Genomic DNA, 10,556 nt, shown 5'->3' with positions numbered 1-10,556 from the left:
TCTGGAAATGAGAATTTTATTTCCCATCTCCTGTGCTATAACAAAAGCAGCTTAAAAATTGCAGTTTACAGACCTCACCTTTTACCTTTTTTTTTTCAGATTTTTAAATATTAATATTTTAAAAGGGTCTTTATCTCAGATGTTGTTTATCAAGTCCTCAGTATCTGGACGCTGGCAGAGTCCTTAGCAATGGAGGGAGGGAGAAGGAGTCCAGCCTGCATGATTGGATCAGTGTCGAACCTGTCCCACCTGTGGGGACGAGGCGGCATGTGGAGCAGACAGGTGCCTGTTGCAGGTCAGGAGAGCTGGCCCCAAATCCTGACTTGGAAGGAAATGGTACATATTGATGTCCTTTAGCGCCAGTTACTGGCCTAGCTACTTTATATGCATCTCTCAAGCCCCCTGGCATCACTTCAAGATAGACAACAAGGGGAATGCACATCATATTCCTGTTCACTGGTGGGGAAACTGAGGCTTAATAATGTGCCCAGGTACACACAGCTGATAAGTAACCCTGCACCCTTGATCTCACAGCATGACATTAGAATCCACCTCATCAGACAGAGCTCAGCTGCCTGTTCTCTCAAAAATGTTGAGTTGTATCAACTACAGTATCTGTAGTATTCCTAGAGATTTCTGTGATTCTCATAAGTATCTTTGAAAGGGGGCCATTTAGTTTATTTCCACATTTCTCCCTTCTCTGCAGAAGTGCCCGCAGGCTCTGGGACAAGCTGTAAAACTGGCCGTGTTATGGTGTGTTGTAAACCCAGTGCCAGTAATGACGCAGAGTGCTGTGTAAAGATAAGAAAGCAAGCTCACTGAGGGAGAGCGCAGCAGGATGTTTATGTTTCAGAAGCATAAACGCACGACCTGTGCCCATCCCGTGTTCTGTGTCCAGGTCCCCAGAGAGACCACGGATGGGATAGTGCAAGAAACCAGCAGGAAGCAGAATTAATCCTTCCTGCGGCCGGTGGTGTGACGGACAGGCCACAGCTGTCGAAGGAAGGGAGAAGAGAGGGACTGAGGGCCAGCAAGAGGGTTTTACAGCTACGTGCTAGGTTGTCTCACATCTAGGAAAGAAGATTGTTCATATTCTATATAAATGGGCATTGTCCCTGTGGCCTGATATGAGATACCCAGAATATTGCTTTAGGTATTATTAAGTCCTAGGTTTCTGTTTTGATAGAAACTGCAGGTGCTTCAGTTGGTATTTTTGTTGTTGTTGTTGTAATGGCAGCTCAGATCTCTTTTGTTTTTGTACTCTTTGGCCAAGACAGAAAACATTCTGCCACACACATTACTTCATGACTCTGGTTATATATTGAGAGCAGCATTTTTTTTTTTTTTTAAAAAGTCCAATTTAGTCTGTTAGGCCATTCTTGCATTGGTATAAAGAAACACCCAATACTGAGTAATTTATAAAGAAAAATTTAATTGGCTCACGGCTCTGCACACTGTACCGGATGACACAGGACGCATGCTGCTGACATCTGTGCGGCTACTGGGGAGGCCTCAGGAAGCTTCTAATTGTGGTGGAAGATGAAGGGGGAGCAGGCATCTCACGTGGCCAGAGCAGGAGCAAGGGGTTGGGTCACACACTTTTAAACAACCAAATCTCGTGAGAACGCACCATCACCAGAATAGCACCAAGCCACGAGGGATCCGCCCCCATGACCCAAACACTTCCCACCAAGCCCCGCCTCCAACACCAGGGATTACTGTCAACATGAGGTTTCGGGGACAAACATCCAAACTATGTCATAGCCTTAAGGGGGTCTTTCGTCTTTGAAGCATTGTAGAGTTCAGAGAGTAGGACAGTTTGTCTACTGCATTTTAAAATACTAAATGTCCTGATTATAAAAGTCAGTCCTGGAGAAAAATAAAACAAACAAACAAACAAACCTGAAACCATAGAAGAAAAGAACGAAATAAAAATTACCCACAGTCTCCCTTGCGTGTACTGCACAGTTCATGTTTTAGTGTGTCTACACACCATTTAATGCAGGTGGACAGACTCAGGGGCAGGTGTGCCTTGCTAGTGCTAGTATGTCCCCATCACCTGGCAGAGTCCCTGGTACAGCATAACCGCTCAGCAGTTGGGTGCTGAGTAAATATTAATACATGTGCATGTGGTACCAGTCAGGGCCCAACAGAGGGACCTCAGGTGAAGAGTTGCTCCACAGGTGTGGAGGATGGAAGAACAAGCTGGGGCGACCCTGAGAGAGCCCAGAGACAAGCTCTGCAGGAAGCAGGCACCACCACTGGGCTGGGTGACCTGAGCCCAAGGGACACCCTCTGCTGCTGATGCTACCTCTGCAGTGGGAAGACATCGGACCCCACTGCTGATGCCGGGACGGTGCTTCTCCTCCCCTTGAGGCTCTCCTACCAGGGCCCCATCTCATCAGGCCCCAGCTGGAAGCCAGCTGGAAAGGGAGTCGGGGAAGTTTCATTTGTGGGGTCCAAGTGTCAAGGGGCAGATAAGGGTGGACTTGCAGCTGAGAAGATAGTAAATAACCAGACTACATGACAGTCTGAAGAATCAAATCTGCGATCAAATTCTACTCTGCTCTAGGGTAAACCTGTATTTAACTGTGAATAATATACCATGGGTATCTTCCTTGCTTGATAGATACAGCTCCACATAATTTTTCTCAATGAAACAGATTCTGGAGTAGGCAACGTTTTCGTGTTTTGTAAAATACACCAAATTCTGAGGATTGAATGAGATAATGTCTAAGTATTAGTACTTTACCCTAGCTGATTGACAGTATCCAGTGATAGTGATAATAAGGGTAATTACTACTCTAGCCAATTTTATCAATCCTGTGGATGTTTAAGGAATTGGGTTTTTTTTCCCCCTTGATGAATACTCCTGTAAATACATCTTTGCCTGCTTGTCTGAGTCTTTCTGTGGGTTTTTAGAAGTGGACTACGAGCAGCAAAGTCTCCGCTACTTAAGGCTCTTTGTATATTTTGCCAAATTGTGGTCTAGAAATACATCAGTTTCCAGTCCTCCTTCCCTCAGACCACCTGTCCCTCACATTTTCACCAGTTCTGGGTCTTGTTATTCTTTTTACTCTTCGTCAATCAGGTGATTGAAAAATATACATTTTTAATTGGCATTTATTAGTGAGCCTGAGGATGTTTTTCACAGAGTCAAATGGAAACAGTTCTGCTTTGTGATCAAGACCTTGGGGCCACATACTGGCTTGTTCACCTGGATACATTTTCTGAATCTCTCTCAGAATCCTCTTTATCCCTGAAAAATGGGATTAGAAGTATTAATAGTAGTGCCCATCTCACAGGGTCATTGCAAGGACTAAAGAGAGGTTACATAGACGTATTGAATCGGTGCTGGGCTCTGGTAGATGTTCAGCTGGCCTTAGAGCTTATTCGCCATTTGATGTGCTGATCCTCAGGAAGATGGGCAGGAGAGACCTGGACACAGCTCTGGAGTTGAGGTTTCCAGAAATGAGGTGGCGCGTGGTGGCCCAGTCCAGCATGGCTCTGGATGTGAGCACAATGTGGACAGAGGTGTGTGGGGCTCAGGGAGTCATTTGTGGATTGAGGGTGCTATGTGGGTGTGGATCACGGTGATCCAGGATGATGCCGAATTTGGGCTGGGGAGGAAGATGGCAACCCAGGTTCCATGCCATCTTTAAAGAGGGGATGGTTACTGGGGTGTCCAGTGGCCAGCCAAGTGGTCTGTAGACGATAGGGAGGACTCTTCACTACGTGGAGGCTGAGGTGGAAAGTCCCAGAGTAGGGTTCAGCCCTGGCCCTAAAATGTGCCAGAGAACGTGTAGCCTCCTGGAACCTGTCCTGTGTGCAGAGCCAAGCTTCAGTGTGACAAGGAATGGTGGGAGCAATTTGGAGAAGAATGAAGACTTGGTGCAGTGGCTAGGGAGGCAGGCAGGGTGAGGACGTGGAAGGGTGCAGAGCTGCTCAAGGTCACCTTCCTGAGCCTGTGACCGGTGTGGTCACTTGCTTCACACTCAGAAGGGCCTGGTGTTTGGTTTAATGCTCTTTTCTCACCATCTTGAAATTCTAGATAATTCTCGAACAAAGGGTTCATGTTTTCATTTTGCGCTGGGCCTGGAAATTATGTCGCTGATGCTGAGGGGATGTGCAGAGCAGACACGGGCGGAGAACTGACGAGAAGGACACGTGGGTAAGGGTGGGATTAGCTGGCCTCAGGTTGCTGAGCAGAGCCCATGTAAAGGTGTTGGGCCCAGGATGCGTTCTCAGGCTGTGGTGGGAGGCCTGATGATGGGAGATTTCTCTGGTTACAAACAGCATATGTAGCAGAGTGGTTCATAGCTTTGTGTGTCTGTGTGTGCATTGGTAAGTTTTTATTTTGAAACTACAATTATTTCAAAATTAGAGAAAGGCTGTAAGAGTGCGGTTGAGCTGGCGGTTGAGCTGGCGTTGTTTCTGGGGCAGGGTTTCCCAATGCAGGCGGCACTGGTGACTGTGTGGCTTGGATCATTCTTTGTTGTGGGGGCTGTCCTGTGCCCCATGGGATGTTCCCTGCTCCCCTGGCCTCTGCCTACTAGATGCTGGGAGCACTTTCCCTGGTGTAATATTTAAAAATATCTCTCCATGTTGCCACATTTGGGGGGCAGAATCACTCCCCTCCCCGAATTGAGAAGCAGTGTGATTGGAACACAGTGTCCTGTGTCTAAGCTCAGCTGCTCAGAGCTGCCTGAGCTTGGAGAAGATACTTGTTCTCTCTCGTAAGCTTCACTGTCCCTTTCTGTACATTGTCAGGACGGCTGTTAATGCCACTGCTCTGAATGTGCTCAGTTTGGCATAAACAGCAGCTAATGTTAAAATTTTAATCTCTGCTAATATAAGAGGCATCGAAGTATATGCGAGTTCAGTTTGCGTACGGTGAGGAGGGAGATGGCCTCATGTTGTATGTGTGTATTTGCCAATTCTGTATTGTGGGGTTGATTGCTCTTGCCTTTGTTCAGTTGTCTCATTCTGTTTTCCATCGGGGCTTTGAATGCTCTTTTCATGCCTATGGCCTCCCTTTACTATGCCTTTTCTTCTCTGCCAGCAAATCTCATCCGCTCTTCCAGGGCACCTCACTGTCCCCCACAGCCGCAGTGACTGCGCTGTCCACAGGGCTTGGTTTCTGTGCTCTGGCTCTGCAATGCACTGTGGAAGGGGCTGGGCTCAGAATGGGGTTGCTGGTCAGGCCATGTGCCCAGGGGAAGGACACAGGACCCAAGGAGTCCACCCCTTTCTCCCCCTTTTTTTTTGGTCACTGAAATACTTTCTTTCCAATTCTCCTAGCCCTGCTAGAGCTGCCATAACAAAATACCAGATTGGTGACTTCAACAACAGAAATTGATTCCACACAGTTCTTTTTTTTTTTTTTTTTTTTTTTGAGGTGGAGTCTCGCTCTGTCTCCCAGGCTGGAATTCAGTGGTGTAATCTTGGCTTACTGCAACCTCTGCCACCCAGGTTTGAGCGATTCTCCTGCCTCGGCCTCCCAAGTAGCTGGGACTACAGGACGTGCCACTGTGTCTGGCTAATTTTTATATTTTTTAGTAGAGACAGGGTTTCACCATGTTGATCAGGCTGGTCTCAAACTCAAGTGATCTGCCTGCCTCAGCCTCCCAAAGTGCTGGGATTACAGGTGTGAGCCACTTTGCCTGGCCATGATCCCGCACAGTTCTGAAGGCCAGAAGTCAAGAGCAGGGGGCCGGTGGATTGTTTCCACCGAGGCCTCTGTTCTTGGCTTGCAGGTGGCCCCTTGCCGTGCCCTCACGTGGCCTTTGCTCTGTGTACACGCAAAGCCCTGGTGTCTCTGTGTCCAAATTTCCTCCTCTTAGAAGGACGCCGGTCAGATTGGATTAGGGCCCACCTGTATGACCTCATTTTACCGTAATAACCTCTTTCAAGTTTCTGTCTCCAAATACAGTCACGTTCCGGGGACTAGAGCCTCAACATGGAAGTTTTGGAGGGAGGCACACTTCCACCCGTAACACCAATGTCATGTTAAGCTTTGTGGGAGAATAGACCAATACGTGGTGGATTCTAGAATCTTAGAAGAAAAATGAATCCGTATATTTGATACTTTACGATTTCCTTATTTGCTCTAAGCAGTTGGTAAGAATTTCAGTGTCACTTGGCTGAATGATACACTCCTGGTGCTCCCAGACTTACGAGGAGCCTAATATTTTTGTCTTGGTTGAAACAATGCAGATCCTGAGTTTTGGAGATGCTCACAGCCAGCTGTCTAATTACATAAACTGAAAGTGGCAGAGAGCAAGCTTTTGCATGGGGAAAACATGAAATATACAAGGGTTCCTTTAAGACAGAGTGTACTTGTGAACGTTTACTGAAGGTGGAGGGTCCTGGACAACTGTTACCTTATGCGGCATTGTCTGGGTCAGATTCATTGCATTTCCTGAAGAGGTAACTTGGCAGTCCTCAGAGAGGCTGGACAGGTTCATAAGACACCTGTGATTTGATGTGAGCTGGTCACAGAGAAAGCCATTTCCAGAGAGGAACAACCGTGTAGTCTGCATTCCTGGGAGTCAATTTAAAAACTGCTCTCCTGTGACCTTGTCACCTGGCAGTGGAAAGTTACCCTTGGCTGCAGCCACGACTTCCGCATACTCTTCAGAACTTGCTCTGCCCTTGAGTTTTCCAGCTTTCCTTTAATGTACTAAACCTTTAATATTGTATTCTTCTAAATGAGACGTCTCACATTTGAGCAAGTAACACTCGGTAAGACTTTGCTTGGTGGGGGAGGAGGTTTTACCTTCCTGTGGCATTTGGAAGCTCTGCAAATCCACCCACAGCCGTGATTGTGTTATAGACCTCAAGATGCTGGAGCTGTAAATTCATCTTTAACATAATTGACCTGATTACTTCTTTCTTGAAGAATTTTGTTCAAACCTCAGGGTTTATTTAGGAACAAGTCTCACCAGGCCTGATTGGTTTTCCTAGGTAGAGATACAGCTTTGGGAAATAAATTAAGAAAATGAGTGGATTGAAATTGTAGGAACACCATGACCCTTGTGAATTTTTCTTATTGAGGGAGAAAAGAGTATCTGTGAATATTTCTCTTACACTGTGTAGTGAGAAATGACCCTCTACTGTGGATGGTAATTTATTTCTGTGTAATTGCCTGAGTAAGGCTTTCTCTGACATTGAATACTAAGTAGAATTGTTAGGTTATTTTTGGAAGAATTATGGATTTTCTCTTAGGTTTTAGAATATTTTTTGTTTGCCTGTTAGGAGAATTTGATGAAGATTTCAATGTAATTAACCAAATAAAATGATATTCTGTATCCTGGGAAGGGGTGATGTCTTTCAGTTTTAAAGTCAATTCATCATTTACCTCCTATCTCTCTTGCTGGCCGAGCCATCAACCCTTCTGTTTTTCATAAATTTTGTTGTTGTTGTTGTTGTTTTGAGATGGAGTTTTGCTCTTGGTTGCCTAGGCTGGAGTGCAATGGCGCAATCTCGGCCCAGCACAACCTCCGCCTCCTGGGTTCAAGCAATTCTTCTGCCTCAGCCTCCCAAGTAGCTGGGACTACAGGCATGCGCCACCACGCCTGGCTAATTTTGTATTTTTAGTAGAGACAGAGTTTCTCCATGTTAGTCAGGCTGGTCTTGAACTCCCGACCTCAGGTGGTCTGCCTGCCTCGGCCTCCCAAAGTGTTGGGATTACAGGCATGAGCCACCACACCCGGCCTGTTTTTGATAAATTTTAAACGTCTGGTTTGAAACTTTTGTTTCCTGTACTTAAAAGGAGACAGCTAAAAGCACTGTGATTCGGACTGACAGAATGTGTTTTAGAGGTTAGATAGATCTAACCTTGAGTATTTATTTGCAGAGAAGTAGCAGGGAGGGCTAGGAATGACTTTTTCTTAGGAGGTGCCATGCATTCCTTCAGATGACGGGTCCCTTCGTGAGCTGTAGTGGTCAGTCCCAGGACGGCCCACACTTGTTGGCTGTCTTTGCCATGGTGGCTGTGGTTGGTGGGTACTTAGCCAAGGGTTTTCCATACTGGGGGCCTTGGTCCATTGGGGTGGGGGGGTGTTGTACCATGACCCCCTTCTCCTGCGATCTTGCCTCACTGGCCCAGGTAAATTGCTGGACGTCCTTGACTCCTCTACCTCCAAAAGGACTTTGATAATGTTGGGAGTTTAGGCTACACCTCAACCAGGCAGAGATTGGGATCTAAAAGCCCTCTACAGGGGATTTCGTAACTTTCCTGAGTGTTGGGTTCTGGTGATTAACAATCTTGACTTTTTGGAGCCCTTCCTTTGCCAGACATCCATCCCTCAGGTGCTCACTTAAAATGATTCTTCACAATATGTCTATAGTTGGGTCTGCCTGGTACAGCATCCTGGAGTGGGGTTGAGGGAAAGACGTGTGCTGCTTCTGCCACAGACGGACCATGCATGGGAAGAAACTATTTGAGAAAGGCTCTCCAAGGGGCTGGTCGGCCTTGTCTGCCCACTCCCTCTACCTTTCTTTGTTCTGTTTCTTTCTCTTCAATGTTGGTCCATTTTCCTTTTTTCACTGTTGGGTGTTAGCTCATCATTGCTCTTACCTCCATATATTTGGATGTTTCCTGCATCATGGTGAGCTTCAGTAGCTCATGGATGAGTTAGTTGTTCTCATTCCAAAACGTAAATTTTTGGTGTTTAGTGGTTGCTCAATAAAGCTTGAGAAAGATGAAGGTGAGGGCCCAGAACTAGTGTAAAAATATGGATACCACCGTAGCATGGTAATTAAAGGGGTGATTGTGAAGATGAGGTAGCTGTGTGTGGACTTGTGTGCGCGTTTGTGTGTGTTTGTGTGTGTGTGTGTGTGTTGCCTGGAGAAGGTTTACCAGTGGTGCTGGACATGTGGGGTAGAGTGTTAATAGTGACTGAATTTGGAAATAATCTATGGGATGAAAGAGCAAGGAGGTAGCTGTGTAAGAGGATGGGGTGGGGTGGTGTGGGCGATGGAGCTCAAGGGCTCAAGGTGCAGGCCTGGACTGATGGCCACCAGGACCACCCCAGTGGCTTCAGAGTCAGGACAGGAAGGGAATGTGATTGTTGCAGCAGGTAGTAGAGCAGTGTGAGTGTATTATTCATATATGTTTGATGAAATGGAATATTAAATAATCCCATAGGATAGAAAGGCACAGTTAGTGAGTTTGGGTTAAAAATTCGATGAGCTAAAGTGGTTGTACCTCCTATGAAAGCAATTTAATTTCTTATTATGAAAGCGTTGCTCATGTTCTTTGGAAAAATTAAAAAAAAAAAAAAACTCAGTCATTGTAGACAATTGTACTCAAGAAGAAAACACCCTGTACTGTCGCAACCCTGAAGCACCTCTGTTAATGTGTGTGTGTCTTCTCACAGGGTGATTCTTGATCAGAATTACTGAAACAGCAAGGCTTGGGAACAAGAGGCATGAGAGCAGCACTCAGGACCTGTTCAGTTTTCTGCAAGATCCAGTTGCTCTTCCAGCATTGCTGGCTCCAAGAGAGTCAAATATTCAGGGCTTGCATACTGGGGAGGGAAAGGGGTTAGGGTTGGAGATACAGATCTGGGAGATCTACAGATACAGATCATTTGCATGTGGAAATTTTGTTTGCCCTTCTCACACATTTCCATCCAAGTTTTCTTTGGGGAAGAGAGGATCCCTGCAGAGGAGTCCAGTTGCAAATGTGAAATCTGAAAAATGTATGCAAATAGTATCTTTCGTTCCATGATACTTCCTTGTTTGTTTGAGTGGAACACTGTGAAATTTCATTGTGCTTCAGAATCATCTGGGAGCTCACAAACATGGATTGCTGGACTCTGCTTCCGGAGATTCGGATTCTGGAAATCTGAAGTGGAGCTTGGGAATCTCCATTTCTTCCAGGTTGCCAGGTGATGCTGATGCTGGTAGTCGGGAGTCTGTACTTTGAGAACCACTCTTCTACCTACCAAGACTTCCAGAAAAATTGGTACTCGGGAAGATGCCCTGTGCCAGTCCTGTGGTTTCTTAGGCACATCTTCCAGCATAGACACTTGCAGAGATCCTAGTACCTGTCCAGTGTGGGAAATCTCATGACAGGCATCAACATTCCGTGACGGTTGACAGCCACCTATGGGGTGGCTGATGCCTTTCCTTGTGTCTTCAGGGTTTGGGGGGAACGAGAGTCTAAATGAGTTGTTCCAGGTTATGGGAAGAGCCTGGCTTTGATGTTCAGACGTCTGGCCACAGGCTGCATCGCCCAGACTTCCCATGGAATGGTTATCGTGAGTCCTGTTGTCCTGTAGGTGAATCGTTGATTCCTGTCTTTGCACAACCTCTCATTTGATGATAATTTTTTAAAAAAATGATTCTTGGAAACAGAACACTCACTTTGTAGAGGGACCTACAGTACAGTAGAAGCTTTGTGGAAGGATACAAAATGTATCTGAGGCACTGTAGTCTAAGAGATTTAAATTGGAAGTGGGAAGAGACTGACTTTTTTTTTTTTTTTTTTTAAGAGAGAGTCTTGCCCTGTGGCCCAGGCTAGAGTGCAGTGGCACAATCCTGGCTCA

General features: G+C 46.1%; 1 protein-coding gene across 5 annotated transcripts in view; it reads left to right on the top strand.

Annotated features, from left to right (window-relative positions):
* NEDD4L (neural precursor cell expressed, developmentally down-regulated 4-like, E3 ubiquitin protein ligase) overlaps positions 1-10,556 on the top strand; it is a 385,794-nt gene that overhangs the window by 98,804 nt on the left and 276,434 nt on the right. For 2 of the 5 annotated variants that reach the window (XM_011971705.1, XM_011971704.1), the window contains exon 1: positions 6,495-6,734. The exons of 1 other annotated variant lie outside the window; for it this stretch is intronic. In XM_011971705.1, coding sequence (XP_011827095.1) covers positions 6,711-6,734 — 24 coding nt within the window. In that variant the 5' untranslated portion in view covers positions 6,495-6,710. Of the gene's footprint in view, positions 1-6,494; positions 6,745-10,556 lie in introns of those variants that run through there. 2 more of the 5 variants (XM_011971709.1, XM_011971712.1) reach the window with 1 other exon arrangement.

This window comes from Mandrillus leucophaeus, unplaced genomic scaffold, assembly GCF_000951045.1.
Source record: "Mandrillus leucophaeus isolate KB7577 unplaced genomic scaffold, Mleu.le_1.0 Scaffold124, whole genome shotgun sequence".
Classification (NCBI taxonomy): Eukaryota; Metazoa; Chordata; class Mammalia; order Primates; family Cercopithecidae; genus Mandrillus; species Mandrillus leucophaeus.
The sequence above is the reverse complement of the archived record's forward strand: the minus strand, read 5'-3'. Positions and strand labels throughout refer to the sequence as shown.